This window comes from Rhipicephalus sanguineus, chromosome 11, assembly GCF_013339695.2.
Source record: "Rhipicephalus sanguineus isolate Rsan-2018 chromosome 11, BIME_Rsan_1.4, whole genome shotgun sequence".
NCBI classification, from domain to species: domain Eukaryota; kingdom Metazoa; phylum Arthropoda; class Arachnida; order Ixodida; family Ixodidae; genus Rhipicephalus; species Rhipicephalus sanguineus.
In genome coordinates this window covers 133,145,848-133,164,702 of record NC_051186.1, presented here as the reverse complement: position 1 = coordinate 133,164,702, position 18,855 = coordinate 133,145,848, and the positions used below count along the sequence as shown (strand labels likewise).

General features: G+C 45.2%; 1 protein-coding gene across 4 annotated transcripts in view; it reads left to right on the top strand.

Moving 5' to 3' along the window:
- The window catches only part of LOC119374538 (histone acetyltransferase KAT5), a 59,136-nt gene that overhangs the window by 1,438 nt on the left and 38,843 nt on the right, over positions 1-18,855 (top strand). For 3 of the 4 annotated variants that reach the window (XM_037644677.2, XM_037644676.2, XM_037644679.2), the window contains exons 3-8: positions 1,191-1,262; positions 1,701-1,849; positions 5,363-5,416; positions 7,165-7,257; positions 11,543-11,602; positions 16,743-16,805. In XM_037644677.2, coding sequence (XP_037500605.1) covers positions 1,191-1,262; positions 1,701-1,849; positions 5,363-5,416; positions 7,165-7,257; positions 11,543-11,602; positions 16,743-16,805 — 491 coding nt within the window. The remainder of the gene's footprint in view (positions 1-1,190; positions 1,263-1,700; positions 1,850-5,362; positions 5,417-7,164; positions 7,258-11,542; positions 11,603-16,742; positions 16,806-18,855) is intronic. The other variant, XM_037644678.2, reaches the window with a different exon arrangement.

Here is an 18,855-nt window from a genome sequence, read left to right as displayed (position 1 = left end):
GAGCATAGCAGTGCAACACCTTGCCTGCTAAACAAGCATGGAGGGTAAAGCCAGGGAAAGGACACAACAATGGTAGCCATTCAGGAAGATTCTGCTTAATACTGTCAAACCCTCATATATCAAACTCACAAAAATTGGGTAATCCGCCTCATTCAGGATGCCAAGGCGAAAAAAGGGGCATTTCACGATGCCAGTCGTGAAATGCCCCTTCGTCTCGGAGGCTTTCATTCTGTCAATACCGGTTGTCCCCGCCATTACCAAAACCCTATCAAAGTGGCAGAGGGCAGCACAGGAAAATGGAAAAGTTTTATATATCGTATAATTCGGTATAAAAATTATAAAGAATTTTTCATATTTTTTATGTGAATTCTGGTGCACAAGTTACCTTTACAGCACTGTTTCACGATAATGCAAGGAAGGCAGCTTCATGGCAATATTCGGGGTTTTTATTACTTTTTACTTTTCTGTGGTTTGTTGTTGGGGGTGTGAGCTATATTCGGGGGGTGGACTATATGCGAGAAAATACGGTGTCAATGTAAACAGCGCCTCAGTATCTTCATATGCAGCTGTGCATTCTCGTCGGGTGCCAGAAGCCTGTAGTCTGCCTTGGCACTAAATGACGACCTTGTTCTTCAATATTGTACTCGGCGTGCTTCTTGGGATGCTGTACACAGAAGCAACGTCGGACTTCTTTTCTCCACATTCAACTGTGTTGATTATTGTCATCTTTGTGTACAGGTTCTTCCGTTTCACGGCAACCATTGCAGTGACAAAGGGAGCGGAGAATTGTGGAGAAGCTAACGGTGCCAATACTTGACGACAAGTAATCATGAAATAGAGCACGCGATGACAAGCAGTAGTTTCTACTTTGCGCAGCACCCTGCTAATCATGCCGCTCACTCTCCCAAGTGCCTAAGGGAAAGTCTCTCTTTGTGAGGAAAAAGCGAAATTCTAGAGGTGTTTCGTGCGGTCCACTGTTCCACGTATGAATTGTTCTGGCTAGTTTTGTTTGATGTAGCCGTATATTTTCCTATGCATTGATGTTAAAGCATTGCTGCATTCAAAAATAGATTGATATAAGGGATAATTTGATTTATCTGAGTTTGGCTGTGATTACCTCCTGTCAGTGAATCCATGCTGACCGACCATGTTATCACTGACTGACCTGTGCTCGTTCTTTCTATCTCCAGCACTTGCCGAGATTCTCAGCATCAAGGAGCTACCTGACAATCAGTGCCTGTACTACGTTCACTTCATTGATTGTAAGTGCAGTCTCTCTTCCACATGCTTGCATCATCGTTAGAACAAGAGGAGGTTTCTAATTTCCTTCTCTTCATCACTGCCTCTGCAGTGAGGGTGAGGAGGAGGTCTCAGATTTGTTGCAAGAAAGAGAATTGCGGAAAACAGTAACACTTTGGCAAGGATGGTAGAACATATCTTGTTGAAATGCAGAGAAAGGAGAAATGGAACGTAAATGTCCTTGGCCATTCACATCACAACAGTTGCCCAAACAGAGTTTGCCGAACTCTGGCACGGCAACCGTGGATCAACCACGGTTTGTGCATATCTGCCATTTGGCCTGTTGTGTAATTGCGTATCGCATTTAGCAATAACTTTGATTTTGGTAACCATGCTTAAGATCGCTCGCGTGACAGGAAAAATAGTTTGGTGTGGCTCACGGCGGTTGCCCTTGTGCTCAGACAACAAGCGTCTGGACGAATGGGTGACGGTCGAGCGCTTGGACCTGAAGAAGCTGCAGTTGCCTCGGAAAGAGAATAAGACACCACTGAAGGACGTGAAGAATGGCTCTCGACCGTGCTCGCCAGACTTGCTAGCCCCAGCATCTGTGGTGAGTGCTGTTTTTTTTTTCTTACTTTTTACAGTGTACTGTAGGTAAAACACCTGCTTGATTTGCGGCGTTTGTCCATGAACAGAAAAACAAGCTCCTCCGAAGGAAGTGATGACGTCATCATGACGCCACACAACGGTGTAACTACGTGACATCATCAATTGACATTGTAGATGGTTTGAAGTTGGGCCGATCTCAGGGTGCATGCAGAAAAGTTGGAGCGGTGCACCTTTCATACGTGTGTCACCACACGAGTCTAGGCACTGTGTTGACGCGGTCATGCGTGACAAGCGTGGGTCAACCACTCTTTGTGAGAACACCCAAGGAGCAGCGCGCTTATGAAGAGCACAGACGGGACCTTTTGTTGCTTCATTCATTCTCTGTGAAAGGGTGTCCACATAAACAACACGGCAACTCACCATTTGCTGTTCCCAGACCACCATGCTGCAGGGATTTCACTCGCGAGCGGCAGGGTTTGCTTGCCGTATGGAGAATGGGCCCAGGACCCATTTCTGTCTGCGGCACTCGCACGTCGACAAGACCAATCAGTGATCGAGTCGTTGCTGTAGTAACGCTGCAGTCTTGCTGGAAGTCACCGCTAATTGTCGCCGAGCCGGGCAAAGCTGTAGTTAACGGTGCTTCAGTGCTAACTGCTGACACTCACAAGCCGCAATGTCTTGTTAACGATATATGGCACTCAGCCTTCTCCTCGCAATAATTTCACACAAACAAGAAATGCACCAATATGTCTAAACCCACATTTCAGGAACTCTAGTGGGCAGTGCACTGTCATGGCATCTTTGCTACCAGCATGACCCTGTTTTCAGATGTTTAGTTTTGCACGTTTGCAAGAGCCGACGCGCAGATTTCGCTAGTCTTTGAGTGATGCCTTCATTAAAAGCATGATTCCAGAGGCTCAAAAAACTTTCCTTTCGAATCCTTGAACAGTAGCAATCACAAATAAAGCACTTGGTGTTTCTGCTGTTAAAAGTGCTTTGTTCGCTTCTTTCCTCTATAACATGTAGGAACGACCCGCCCCAGCTGTGAGTATATGCATGCATGAGCATGTAGGAAACGAATGTCGCCAAAATTATTTGTCCTTAAAGTACATTTTTGTGCTATTTACACTCAAGCCTCGTTATAAAGAACACAGATATAACGAATTATCGGTTATAACGAAGTAAATGAAGAATAGTGTTGTCATAGACACAGTGTTACAAATAAACGTTTATAACAAATTAGACACAGTGTTACAAATAAATGTTTATAACGAATTTTTGATATAATGAAATTATTTTTGTGGCAGATGCGACTTTGTTATAATGAGGTTTGAGTGTACGACTGTCCTGCTCTTATTGCGGCGAACAAAACTAATCACAATTGAAATTCGCCAATGCTACATGTGCGCTGTATGCTCTGTGGTACACGTCATTGGTTAATTAACCCTTTCCCTACCGTGAAAAAAGAAGAAAAATCTACCAAGTTTACTGGTTTTTAGCTCAGTTTGTAAAGGTTTGTTTCTTAATGAAATGACACCATTATCTCAAATCAGTGGGTTTTTCTTTTATTTCCCTAATTGTGTAAGAAAAATAGCTTGAAGATGGCTTCACCGCATGGCAATACAATGAAAGCCCAGACACATGTAGCACGACATGGACAAGTGTGGCCATCTTGCGTCAAGAGACACAACTATGATGAGTGTAGTCGCCATTGGTTCCATGTGGGACCAATTTTTTTTTATGACGAGTATAGTCATCATCAGTCATTTGGTTCAAAATCTCATGACGACTATACAGCCACGCGTGCTCGTTTTTGTATTTCTATGTAACCGATCCGTTGCACGTATAGCCATTGCCTTTCGCAAACTGCGCCCAAATGTCTGGGAAGCTTCCAGATTGTTTTAGAATCTTCTGATAGGCTTGAGCGCTCAAACGCGAACAGTTGAGTGTGTTCTGAAACTAGCGTGGTCACCAGCGTTAAGACTCGAATGTTCGATGTCACATGTATAAATGTCAGTGTGCCTAACCGCAGATCAGATTACTGACAGCCAACACTCTGTTCGCCGCTATCACTGTACAGCATGAATTGCTTGTACTTTGTCTTTTCATTTTCCGGGCACAGGTTCACCCAAATAAAAAGTTTAGTCTTGAACATGCCAACTGCTGGCTTTGTCAGCGTCACGACCACGTGACAATACTCGTCAATGGGAGGGAAAGGGTTAAAAGTGTGAGTCGCCGGTGTCTCGAGAGTCAGTGGCATGTCCTAAATGCCAACAAATCTTGGTCATATTCTTGTTCCTATAGGATCGTCCCGGTCCTTCCGTAAGTAAATGCCAAGGTCTCTGAAGTTCACATTTGTGGCATTTATGTGATAAATCTTCTGACTTGACCCTCAGCTTTTTTTTATGCGCAAGAAGTGTAATAGGCACCCTTAAGTGTATGGTATTACGGAAGCATAATTAGTCTGAGGCAACAAAAAAAACATAGAAGTGTTTGACCTGCTGCCATGCAACAGTGAAAAGTACTGTATCCCTTCTTTCTCATTCCTCTATCTCGTTTCAACTGAGTTATAGATTATACTAGCACTCATAGGTTTCCTTTTAATGCAATCTTAATTTTACCACGATTGTCCTGGGAACTAACTCACACTATGCAGATGGTTGCGAGTTAGTTATTCCCCAGTGACATTCAGTCACTTTAATATTTCTGCAGAACTAATGTGGCTACAGTATTGAAAGTTGGGCTAGTTGGTACGGCAGCATGTTGGTGTACAGCTGTTCTGTTCTTTCGGTCTTCGTCGTTCCTCGCGCTGTACACCAACATGCTAATGTGGCTAACCTAATGAGTTCTATTACATTGGTAGGCCAAGTGGGTGGCGAAAAAGTTAAAAGAGAAGTGATGCCTGCCCATGTTGCAAAGCCTTGGCAGTGTCCTAAAGTCGTGCATTTTAAATGGGTTTGTTTTTCGTCTACTTTTTTCCTCTTCATAGACTCGTTCTGCTCGCGTAAGTAGAACGGTAAGGTCTTTTTCAATTGGCATTGACGATACACCCGCTGCATTAGATTAGCGACTACAGCGCTGCGCTGCTAAACACTGTGACAGCATTTGGGCAAGGGTGAAACGTAAAGATACCTGTGTATTGAAATCTTTTACATGGATGTTTTAACAACCCCAGGTGGCCAGCATTAGCCCGGAGTCCCCTTCCATAGCACGCCTCATGATCATAGTGTGGTCTTAAAATGTAAAATCTCAGAATTGATTTTTAGTAACGGTCTGACTTAGATCATACAGCTTGACCATCGTCTAAACATTTCTGGGCTTATGACAAACCACTCTTTAAAAGAGAACAGCTACTGTGGCTAATGTATGTAAAATTTTGTCGAGCATTAGGAATATAAAGGCAGGGTTTGTCGATTACCTTTACCTGTAAGGCAATGTATATTTGCAAGCGTGGCCATGACAGCGTGGTTTCTTTCTGTTGTTTCATTGCGTAAATTCCAATTGTGCCACGCAGGTTGACGTGTGGCCTCAAAAGTCGCCAGCAGAAGCCAAGGTTCCGGTCAAGGAGGTAAGACCATTGTTGTTTCCCGTATGTGGATATGATCACACTGGCACTTAGCTTGGTTATCGCCAGAGGGAGGCAATTTTTCACCATCTAGGTAGGGCATAATTCACCCCTTGTGTGCCATGGACAGTCTCCGAGAACGAGCTCGTCAACTGTACTTTATCTTATCTCGCACTGCCGCAGATGAGCAGGCTTCGTCTCTGTAGTGTAGTAGAAGTTGCTGTTGAGCTAGTTGGTAAGTCATCATGGCGAAATAATTAGGCACAAATTAGCACTCTGTCACCCGCAATGGTGGTGTAGTTGTCATGGTGCTCAACTGCGGACCCGAAGGTTGTGGCATCAAATCCCAGCTGTGGCAGCCGCATTTTCAATAGGGGCCAAAGTGCTTGAGACCCGTGTGCTTAGATTTAGGTGCACGGTAAAGAACCCCAGGTGGTCGAAATTTTCGGAGCCCTCCGCTACCGCGTCCCCAACAATATTATAATTAATTATTAGCACTCTGTCATTCACTCACACATCGATGCACACATACGCTTAAGACGTATGGGGGTGTAGTTGAGAGTGCATGGTGGGTGGTTCTTAGTATACGTACGTGTCAGTGTGTGCATTTACGAGGGAGTGCTAATGTGCACCTAATTGCTTCACCACGTCTCTGTGGTTATTGGCAGCACATGCCCCATCGGGCAGCAAAAGCAGGAGTGAGTTTGTTTGTGCAGAACACAGGTTTGCAAGAGGTCCTCACAGAAAACAAGGTTGGGTCATTTTTGGTTATAATACAGAATAACAGCGTGGTGCGTAAGGGGTTACCTCGGGACGTGCAGGCAGGAAGGGAAATGTGAATGTCAAATGCAGCAACCGCCAGGAACACGTGTCTAGCGCACACGTTTTCGGGCATTCATTTCGTTGTGCATCCATATACAGTCAGCTCTCATCAAACATTGCCTGAAGGGACCAGGAAAATGTTCCGTTAACAGGAGTTCCGTTTACTGATGGAGGAGGAGGGGTGCAGAATTCAAATACGAAACCAATCATATCAGAGGCAGTTGTTCCGTTTAAGCAGCAGTTCCATTTAAGAGATTTTCGTTTACTGAGAGTCGTAATGTGGTGAAGCATGCTACCTGAGAACCCATTATCACTTGTATCGACCTACCAGTACTACATCAAAGTGCTTTGTGATACCCCTTCAGACTATATATTCATACCTGACTGTATTTCTGCTGTGCCATGGGAAATTGGCGTGGCTATAACCAGTCAGTGCCGTCTTGTGATTGTGGCTTGGTGTTGAAACATGCTCAGAGCAGTCCAAATGTGAATAAGGGCAATGAACAATTGGGGATTGAACTCCTTGTAAGAGTCCATGCCATGTGGCAGGTATCCAAGTCCTGACCAGCTATTCATCTGAAAAGCAAAGAATTTTTCATAAAGGCATGTTTTTCAGGTCTTGCTCACCTCTAGGGTGCTTTTTTTTTGTTTCCTTCTTTTTTTCTGTCTGTGCAGTGGTCAAGCAAAATTCAAGCAAATGTATGATGCAATTGATGTGAAAGGTATCATTAGGTGTGAGCCCGTCCCGTACCCAAGCTTGTTCCTGCCACAGCTGTTCCTTTGTTTTTTTGGGTGGTCCCACCATTCCTTAGTTTTTCACTCCCCCTCTGTTCCCCTCCCTCTCCTATGCCTGGGTGTTGCTTGATGCTTACTTTGCCACATTCCCGTTCTGTTTTCATTTTTTGTCCTCTTCTGTGTCTCTGGTAAAGGCCCTCCCACCGGCCAGCGCCGCCGAATCGTGGGCGGAGAAATCGCCCGGTGAGCCGGCCGCCCCGTCCGCGGCCGTGAAAGAAACGAAGGAGGTACGACGGCCACTGTCAAGACGTTGCCACTTTTCTTTAAAGATCAGGGGCCTCTGCTGTTGCATTTTTTTTGTAATTTTTGTATTATGTTGTGTTTGATATGGCTAACTGGTGTTGAAAGGCCTTGCACTGAAGACGCTTTTACTTAATGACAGTGGAAGAAAAAAACCAACTTCGCATAAACATTGCACAATTAGGTTGTTTGTATGACAAAATTGGAAACAAGAGATATAGTTGGGATGACAAATATGAATCTTTAAAGAGATACTGAACAAAGCTTGTGCTGCCGAGATTTTCAGCCCCAATTGAAAGCTTGCGTGCTAAAATTGGTTGGCATAACCTTGTTTTCAGGCAGGAACTGGCGGGAAATAATGAATTTAATGCATTTTTTTTTAGAACTACTGCATCTAGCAGCTGCACCATGAACAAGAGGGGACATTTCATTCGCCGGAAACAGGTGTGCCAACCATGCTAGCCATTACGCACGTCTCTCACAGCGCTCTGCTCCGGTTCCTAGAACCATTACGAACGGCAGCGAACAAATGCTTCCAGGTGGGGCCTTTGTGAAAGGGTGGGATGACAGGAGAGGTGGAGAAACGGAAGTTAGTAATACCTCATTAACTCGAAGTAGTAAAAACCAGAAAAATATCTAGATAAGCAAAGTTGCGCAAATTCCATTGAGAAGTCCAGTTCTATCTAAAAACGTTATCACTACTGACCACTTTCTTAACAGGAGCGCCTCTCTGTCAATGTTGTGACTGAAAGGGGCTCCTCTCGAACGGTGCAACCACACAATCAGTGCCGTTTTTACGTCCGGAAACTTCGAACCTGAAATCCGTTTCTTTGATTAGGGCTACCTTTCTTTGCAGCATCAGTGACTTGCTTTGCTTTGGCGGTGTTATCCTCACCACATCGCACGGCCAACGAAAAAATCTGCGCAAAATGCCTTGCATAAATAAAACGCTGACAGTAAACAAAACGATGTGTACGACCCGTGCTATTTTGCAGGGCCTGCCGGCCTGCCTCTGTGCACGTCTATAGCGTCACATGACATGACACAGGGTTGCTTGACAAAGTTATGTCGCTAGGTTCTGCCTTCATATTCGGTAACAGTGTCCGCTTTCCATAAATGCGGCAGCCTCGCGAGCCTTGTGAAACGTATCAAATTTTGCCACTAGTATTTTGTGAAACGGTTCGGTGGCGAAGTTTTTGTTCCATTCTCAGTCAAGATTTCGAGATAACCAAAAGTGGGCACGGAAATACTTCGAGATAGAGGGCAATAAGTACACTGCACCTATGGGAAATCGTTTGGTACTGCGGAAAATTTCGACTTAGCCGATTTTTCGAGATATGCGAGTTCGAGTTAATGAGGTATAACTGTAGTAGGACAGGAAAGCGTGCACCCTGCTTCCGCCGCAGGGACACTTGACGTCATAACCATTGACGCGCAGCTCCATGTGCGCTCACAATTTCCCAAGAGTACAACCAACTGTTCAAAAACATGCGAAATAAAGTCTGTTTATCGGAGTAGTCATGTCTTCCGAGTGGAATTTCGATGCTTTCGTCATTTTTCTAATTTTGTTCGGTATCCCTTTAAGGAAGCATAACATTACAAAGGAGACAGAAGCGCCGACAATTTTGCTTGCCCACTTTTCCATAATGAAGGTACTCTTTTTTGGCGGACTTGTCTGCATAGCGCCACAGAATCTTGAGCTAGTTTGAAATTGCACATTCTCGTCGGTGCAGGCTGTGACAAATGCTAATGTCATTATCTTTGGGATGGCATTTAATTGGTTGAGAGTTCACTATGTCATCTTTTCTCTTGCTTCTAAATAGTAATTTCCACCTGCTGCTAAATCAAAAATAAATTCTAAAGTATGTTCTATCCATCAATCTCCCGTTCATGCTGTTTATTTTATTTCGCATTGTACAGTAGAACCCCGCTGATACGTTTTTGAAGGGACCGTAGGAAATAAACGTAAGAGACGGGAAACGTAAGAGCCGAAAAACAGGAAAAACGGCAAAATATTTAGTGGTACAGAATTTTATTTCAATTCTTACGAGCAGCACGAAAATTGGCGCGCTCAGCCGCGATCTAGTCGATGGATAGAAACGCGGAGCTTAGGACGGCCTCATCCACAGAAATGTAATCAACGTATGTGATTTTTTTAACACCAACAGCTGTAGGCATGAAAGAACTAAGCACACGCAATCACGACCGGCTCGGCGTGCCCGACCGCGAACCGCACGCACGACCGTGCGAGCTCCAACCAGCTCGAACTCCTCCCGCTCTCCGACAAATAACGATGATGATGAGTCTACGCCGACGCGATGGCAGAAGTGAATGCCGATCTCGAAGGCCTTGCTTTCGTAAGCAATTACGTCATACACGCCATGTTTGTGCAATACAGATCTCAAAGGCTATGCTTTTGTCAATAGTAAATGCCAATCTCGAAGGCCTTGCTTTCGCGAGCAGTTACGTCATAGACGCCATCTTTGCAATTTGAATCTCGAAGGCCATGCTTTTGTTTGCATCAATTGAAAGATTCTGTTGCTTGCGCCTCTCATTGCGGCTAATATTACGGTCAAGAGAGGCCAAGCTGCGTGAAAATGCACCATGGCGGCTCTCTTTGGTAGTCACTCGGTCGGCTCCGAGCGCACTTTGCGACGTATCATACGGGAACGGTCCGACAGTTACGACGTAACAGCGGGGTTCCCAATACATTGTATCCTATGGGAGCTATGCCGGGACCGGCGGAAAACGACGTAACAGCCGGGAAAACGCAGCAGTGAGGAACGTAACAGCGGGGTTCTACTGTATTTTGTATTCGTGTCTTATTCTGAGGCCCTTCTAGCTGAGGATTCTACTGTGTACTATTGTAAGGGTCCTTTTTTTTCTTTTTTGCATAACCTCGGCTGCCATGTTTGCTTGTCTACCACCGGCACTTTTTAGCATTGGCGGGCACTTGTCAGATTGATTGCTTGTGTCTGCTAGTCTTGGCTAATGACTGAATTATTGCTAATATCGTCATTCTGCTGTTGTAACACCAACATCACCTTCATTCAGTCTCGGCCCAATGATAGAGTTGTCTACTCCTTTCTTTAAAAAAGCATCGCGATGTGTGTGGCACAGACAGGCGCGTCATGATACAGTGGAGTCCACTTATAACAATACCGCTTTTAACAATATATCGGATATAACAATGGACAGCCGCGGCACCGTCAGCTTTTCATTGTATTCTATGGCAAAATAAACCGCTTATAACAATGCTGTCATGATGCAATATCGGTTATAACAATTAAATGTGGGCACTTGAACCAACCCTGAACGAAACAAAAATGCAAAAACGCTGCGACAATGCCACCCCAACCCCGCCTATTACGCAAACGGGCATGAGAGCATATGCGCGGCAGCCAGGCGATAGCGCACTTGGCCTCGCACGCGGCGAGTGCGCGCCGAAGAGGCTCGCATGCCACCGCTGCTTTCGCCTGCTGCGGCGACGCGGAGGAGGGGGAGGAGGACCGGATGGGCACCTCTACGGGCAGTGGGGCAGTCCATTCTGAGGGTGCTCCGCCAGTAGAAAAAGCACCGGGGCGCCTAAGCCCTCGCAGCAGCAGCACTGTGTGCACTGTGACGACCTCCCCTATTCTTCGCTAATTTGGCCACGTCTCCAGCTCCGCCATTTGCACGTGTTCCGAATCTGGTGCTTACCAGCGTCGTTTTCCTTGCCTGTTGTCATTGTTCCTGTTCTGTGGTCACTGTCGCCTCGATCCTCCTGTCCCGGCACGCGCGGACGTTGCAAATGATCGACTCCCTGCGCGATTTTGTGTTTGCTAAAAAACCTTCCGCTCGGCCACGCGCAGCAGTTGGACGCTTTGCAAAAAGATGTCAATAAGATGGCCAGTAAGCAGTTGAAGCTGACTGCTTACGGTTTTCTACCTGCTAAAAAGTGAAAAGTGTAAGCAGCTTCCCCCTCATTAAGTGCTCTTATTTATCATGTTCCCCTCATTAAATGCTCTTGTTTGTCATGTTTTCTTTGTCATTTTCGGCATAACCCGCTTATAACAATAATCGGTTATAACAATGATATTTTCATGGCACCTCAATATTGTTATAAGTGGACTCGACTGTAGTTGCGTGCTGTGCCCTGACGTTTGGATGCTGCCTACTTGGTGGCTTGCCTTCCTGTCATGGCTGGCATCCTTACCATTCTGCTGTCTGCGTATTGTCTGCCTTACCACCTGTCTGATCACCTGCTTTACTCTGCTTCCTCCCTGTGCACAGAACTCTGAGGTTTGGAGCAAAAAGGCTAGGACATCCGAAGTGAGCAAAGCAGTCAAAGAGGTGAGCGGGAAGGGTTTTGTATGTATACTGTGGTGACGGCAACGTGTCGGGAGCCCAAGACACCTGTCACTGACTGATAGTGGTGGATGATGTTGAAGGTTGTGGGCAGATTGAAAGAAGAGGGTTCACTGCTCTGAAGCATGTCTGCACTGGCACAATAGCCGCCTCGGTACACAAGCATATGTCTCTCGCCTGTTCATTAAAGGAAACACTTGTTCTGGTACTGTAGAACGTGTCGACATTGCTGCACAGGTGGCAATGCCAAAAACGAAGCCGTTATCATTTTATTTCACTGGATAACTACCTTGATTTCAGACTACAGCGATACACATCGGCTATTTTTGTTATGGGAAGTGACGTTTCGTCATGTGGCAGTGATGACAAAGGCTGTGCGTTTTGATTGGCTTGACACAACAAGTACCGTGTAATATTCATCTGGTGGTAACTAGGTCATATTACTGAGCCCTAAAAAGACTAACCCCTTTTTATGCTTGCTCAGAAACAAATAATTTCAGTTTCTAACTAATGTATTTTCAAAACAACAGGCACGACGCTAGGTGTGCTGTGGAACTAGTGGGAGTGGTAATCAAACAATACTCTTCCGCATTTTGCCTTTTGCAGCATTGGGCGACATTGGCCACACTAGCACCTGTGAAACACGCAATGCTCAGTTAGGCACAATGCTGTCAACGAAAAAAGAAAAATTCTAAATGTTTACCAACCGATGCCTTCTGTGTCACCAGGCGGTAGAGTTTTGTCCAGGCCCTCGGAGCCATCTTTGCATTGCACGGAGCTCGGCGACGCACTTTCAGTTTGCAATGGCATGTCCGGGTATGGCACTACATGCAGGGCATTGCTACGTTGCAAGAGCCCGAGCTCAAGGTTTGTTAGAGCATCCAGACTCATTGTGTGCACTACACGGCAAACCATGGGACCGTCTGCTAGGCGATGCACGTGGTTGCAACACCGTCAAAAAGAGCGATGGCAAGGCACTGTGTGAAGGCCACCATGAGGCAAGACTTCCGGTGTGTCTCTGTCAGAGGCGCATAGTGATTGGAGACTGCCTTTGGTGTCAGTGGGAGAGTGAAATGCAAAAGGGAATGTTTTTTGTCGTCGTCTGCTCGAGTTTTGAACTTTGAAAACTAATAACATCAGTTTTCGTGCACCAATTTTCATAATTCCTTTTGCATTCATCTCGGCATTCATTACTACACGCATTCCAGCACTAAATAAGGCAGTCACAAAAGCATCGCAGGGCCCCTTTAAGGGGGAAGACAGTGGTCTTATGAGACGAAAAATCATTTAAAGGGACCCTAAAGAGAAAAACTATTTCTCTCTTATTAGTAAATTACTCTTTCACAGTACGAAAATCGCAACGCTTTCCACAAGAAGACGCTTGGTGGTAAGTGGGAAAATGCGCAAAAAGAAAATGCAGGTGACGATGCCACCTTCAAGTTTCCACACCAATTGCCGTGACGTCGTAGATTTTCAAGGCGCCTGCTAGTGCCTGCGTAGATCCCAGTCAGTAAAAATGAAGTGCATAGTCCTCCGAGGATGTGACATACCAATTGTCAGGAAATTTCGTTGAACAGTGTCACCAAAATACGAAAAAAACACTTTGAAATCTGCGATGTCATGTCGGGAGATTTCAGCACGAAATTTAAGGGGAGATGCTACTCGAAGACACTTTTTCTTTAATATTCACCCTAGAGCAATGAAACTTGAGCTGCTTATAGAACTTTTTATGCTGATTTCAAATATATAATTAGTTTTCTTGCAAGTTGCATACTTTTAGTTCTGCAACATGACAAAGTGAAAAACTGAAGCATTTGGCCCCCCCTCTTTTCAGACCTAAACTTCAATAATTTTTTACAATTGATAGTTCATAATGTTTCAAATAAAGTGCGGAATGCAAATAACTAATTAGGAAGTCCGTACAAAATATGTACTAGACGTGAAAAATTTTAACGTTGGAAGTTCATATTTCTCCTACCCTAGTAAAAGTTTACATAACTTTTTTTTATTTTATAATAAGAATATCGAAACTTAAACAAGATAATTGCATTTCTCGTACTTTGGAAAAACTTTGGGAAAAATTTCATGCAGATCTGAGCACCAGAAGTACCCGAAAAAGGAGGGGCACATTGACAAAAATGGCAAAATTTGTGTTTTGAGAAAAACGAGTTTTAAAGTCAAAATTGCATGTTTATTTATCAAAGATGTCATTGAATGCAACGAAATTTGTACACAAGAAAGAACAATCCTCCTTGTAATGGCCACTGCCATTAAAATGCGCCAGCACCATAGGTTTGGCCCTCACGGCTCTTTCGAGCTGACTCCTCGACAAGAGATTTTTTCTTCAGCGCACGCCGACGGGCCCTTTCTTCTCCTTTTAGTTTTTGAGACATTTTTTTCTGGCGTGTGCTGTCCCGTGATGTGCCAAGAGCAACCAGATCATGAGACGGGAGCACGCCAAGCTCTTCCAGAACACATTCAAAACTGGAGTGCCCTCGATTAAACCAACATGTTCAGTGCTGTCATATCAGCAATCAACGAAGACTCGTCGTCCTGCGATTTTTCTTCGTCTTCGAAGAGTCCGATCTTTTTCTGGGAGGCACTCACATATTCGAATGCCGCGGCAAACTGGTCGGACGCATCGGCGTCACTGCCACTACGCCTTGCGGCAGCAGACGATCTTTTCGTGGTTTGAGTGTTCGGCTTTGATTTGCGCCGGCGTCCTCGAAATTTGTGCGTCGCGTGAAACTTCACAGGCCGGTGACCACGCTTCCTACGGCTTTCTTCATCAATAACGGATAAGCACTCGAGAAAAGCGTTGTTCAGCTGCGCTGCTCGACGAGACACGGATCTTGCAAGTAGGCTTCACAGCACACACAGGCGCGCAGCGGCCAATGGCGGCTCCCGATCCGTACCACGTGATTTAAAGCCAGTCGCGGCGCTCGAAGAAGGCGGCAAAAGCGTGCTTCTCTTTATTATTTCTTGCGCTGCAGCAGCGCGGGAAACCGTTGTTATTTGAAGAGTGAGGCTCGGCTCTTCGCCTCATGCGGTCGACAATGGTGAGCGGCGGCGCATTATCAGCGGCAAGGTGCTCGAAGATGACACACTTTCGGCCTTTTGACAGCCACCTTGTGCTCTTTAGACGCAATTTTAGAGCATTTCCAGTTGAGTCTCGACATTGATTTTTTTTTTCAGAACAGTAGAGATACTAATCTTAACAAAACAGGCGAAAACAAAAAATCGATAATTTTTCAGAAAACTCGTGTTTTTCGACCCGCATCTCCCCTTAAGAATGAACCTTGGACCTTGTTTTTTCTTTTTTTTCCATTAATAAACCTAGTACGATGGTGAAATTAACGACAGTGAAGTTTTGAAAGTATGGTTTATCAGTATAACCTGATTTATTGTTTCACTTTAGTGTCTCTTTAACGATAAACTTTTTGAAAAATGCTGTTTTTGTAGCATACAGGCATTGCTGCAAGTACTGACCAAGTTTCTCACATTATTAGATTGATATTTCGGCCACAGTAGCAATTTATACCACCATGACAAGCTATAGTCTGACTGAAAAAAAAGCATGAAAGATGGGCTCTTTAAAAAGCATTTCTCGTTCAAAAAGATAAACGACTTAAAGGGCCCCTAAACCACCCAGCGGTCGAAATTTAGATGAGGTGAGGAACTTGTGCTCGAGTTTACAACGAACACGTAGCCGTGAGAATTTTTCGAAACGGTGCCGTAATAGCGGAGTTACACGCGTTTGATGATCGAAACGCGACGATCGCTTCTTTCCCTCTTTCCTATGTTACCCTCTTCCAAAACCGCTTTGCCCTCCTCGCTGAATGCCCCTCCTCATCTCGCATGGCATACGTCACCGCTGACGCGCTGTTCAAGACAGCGTCTACTTCCGGTTGCCGCGACTCCGGCGACTCCGACGCTCCAGCTCGCCGTCAACTCTGTGTGGTATCTGGGTGCACTGTTCGTTGACTAACCGCTGTTGCTGCCGTGCCGGCCCGTACCCCTACGAATCGTGCCGGTATGGTCCCTGTGTTGCGCGCACGCCTTCAAAGGATCGCCAACGTGATGGGACCCGTACGGGGACACGCCGTGCCAGACCACCTCGGCTCGAGATGAGTTCACGGAGCTCATCAAACCGCAAGGCGTGGATGTGTAATTACGCTAGCGACTTGGCGGTTGCGTTTTAGTCTGTCCGGCATTAAAGAAAGTGTCGCGTAAAACCAAATAAAATGTCCCCAAGCTGGCGCCAGGTCAAGTGGCGCCAGCTATGGAGGATTAGAAACAGCTAACAAACGCGTAATCTATGTCCTCCGAGCATTCGGAAGCGCCCTTCTCGACTCGCTAAGCCTACAGCATCAATTATTTGAGTATGGCTCTCCAAAACGGGGCTGAATCGGTACGAATACTTTGCTGTCGAAGCTAAGGACAAGAATCTAAAGCAAATGGAAGCATCAGTTCGGAGCTTACACGCTACAGAGCACACGGCGGCCACTTGATAGACTCGAGGTGGACGACAACCGCTTTTGGCACTGCGGCCATATTTTTCGGAGGCTTGCCGGCGTAGCTTGCCGTGCAAGTTGGACTGCTGTCGCGCGTGCGGCGACGGCCGACGTTCTGCGGCACCGCGCTGTTGCGGCAGGCTTGCCGCTAGCGTGAGCGGGCCCTTACGGGCCGCAGATGTCGATTCGCAAGCGGCAACACGACCAAGAACAGCAAGGTGCGCACGAACAGCTGTTTGCAGAGTAACCGGAAGTCGTCAGTTGTCGTTCGGCCAATCGCAAGCATCGAAACTGATAACGTCATAGTTTCACTGGTGATGTCACACATGCCAGTGGCGGGAATGGCGGGGACCGGAAAGGAGAAGCTATTGTTTTTTCGAAATTGTGGCGCGCCCGCGACCTGTAGCGCTGCGGCGTGTGGCATCGTTGATCGCGACGGCATTCTGCACGCGATGCGCTTGTTTACTTGAAATGTTTGGGAAAATGTAGGAGGGGGTTTAGGGGCCCTTTAAATGTTATGAAAATGAAATAAGCATTATTGTCATTTAAGTTCGTTCTAACACTGTTTTCATTGTTTCCTTTTTTTAATTTCATTTGTTTTGTTTGTGCAGAATGGGGCCCCCCCGAAGAAAGCAGCAGGAAGGAAGAGGAAGTGTCTTCCCACCGAAAACGAGGTGAGTCTTTGTCATACTTTGATGCAAACACGCGTCAATTGGTTGTACAGTGTATTAGCGCTTGATGGCCACTGAAAGTGTATTTGACCGCAAGTACAGCTGTCGTTGATTGCGCATGCATGCATCTCCCGCTATCCCTGTCAGCATAACCTTGCATGCACATGCACATTTCCTTGTCTCTGTCATCCTGATTTTCTGCTGCCTTGAGCTGCTGCACACCCACACCTGGCACCCATTCACTTATATCGTCTTATAAATCACTAATTATCATTTTCTCGGCGCTCCATCACCTTGATTAGTGATCCCGGACTGCCCAGGGACCGTATGAGAAGCTGCATACTGCAACCCTTGTACCACTGTGCAGACATCCCTGGGCACTCCTGGGCAGTGCGAAGTCACAAATCAAGGTCATGTTCTATTTGACTTGCTCTGATTCTCCTTTTTGCATTAAAAAACCTATGCCAAAATACTAGCTACTACACTTTTGCTTTCCTTTCTAACTAATTGTGCAGTCAAATCTTGCTACAACAAGATTGATTGATGAACGTGAGTAAAAAAAATCGTCGAGGTGTGAAATTTCATATATACAGTACTCTTGTTAAATGGAACTCAAAGGGACCGGGAAAATACGTTTCGTTTGCAGAGTGATGAACAGGGGCGCAGAATTCAAGTGTGAAACCAATCAAGTTAGAGGCAGTTGTTCCATTTGAGCAGTTATTCTGTTTGGATACACACAAATAGGCCACACAAATGACGAAAAACAAGCCTCGTTAAATGGACCCTGAAGTTGAGGTTTAGACAGAAACCCATTTGGTTGGGAAGCAGCATAAAAAGCAAAAGAGGAACGTTGACCACTTTTCTGTTCGGTGTTCCTCTTTTTATCATTAAGGGGGGACACTGCTCTTAAAATTTTTTTTCTCATTTCTTGATCGATTTTGATTATACTTGGTGAGTTTATGTATATTTGTGTGCTGATTTCAAATATGCAATTATTTTTCTATTATAACCGATAGTTTTTAAAATACAATATATTTCATGTGCCTTTTGGGGAGGCAGATTTTTTTTTAACAGAGACAGTTACAAAGTATATCAGCATATCACAATAACCTGTAATCAGAACTGAGTGCAATGAAACAAAAACTGATGTTCTAAGCCCATTAGAACAAAAGTTATGATATGTTGAACATTCGCGAAGGAAATCGCACCTTGAAATTGACGCACTCATGAATGTTTAACATATTGTAACTTTTGTTCTAATGGGCTTAAAACATCTATTTTTGTTTCGTTGCACTCAGTTCTGATTACAGGTTATTGTGATATGCTGATTTACTTTGTAACTCTCTTTGTTGAAAAAAAATCTGCCTCCCCAAAAGGCATATGAAATAACTAGAAAAGTAATTGCATATTTGAAATAAGCGCACAAATATACATACGCTCGCCAAGTATCATCAAAATCTATCAAGAAATGAGAAAAAAATTTTAAGAGCAGTGTCCCGCCTTAAATCAACCCTCTTAAGTTCAGAAAATGTGATAATTTAGAGTTGCCGTCCTCTGATCCCTGCAAGCCGTGTGCCTGGTTTATAGGTATCAAACTGTCGTCAGTTTGGATGTATCTGGCCCCACCCCTACTACAGTAGAACCCCGCTGATACGTTTTTGAAGGGACCGTAGGAAATAAACGTAAGAGACGGGAAACGTAAGAGCCGAAAAACAGGAAAAACGGCAAAATATTTAGTGGTACAGAATTTTATTTCAATTCTTACGAGCAGCACGAAAATTGGCGCGCTCAGCCGCGATCTAGTCATTGAATAGAAACGCGGAGCTTAGGACGGCCTCATCCACAGAAATGTAATCAACGTATGTGATTTTTTTAACACCAACAGCTGTAGGCATGAAAGAACTAAGCACACGCAATCACGACCGGCGCAGCGAGTCCGACCGCGAACCGCACGCACGACCGTGCGAGCTCCAACCAGCTCGAACTCCTCCCGCTCTCCGACAAATAACGATGATGATGAGTCTACGCCAACGCAATGGCAGAAGTGAATGCC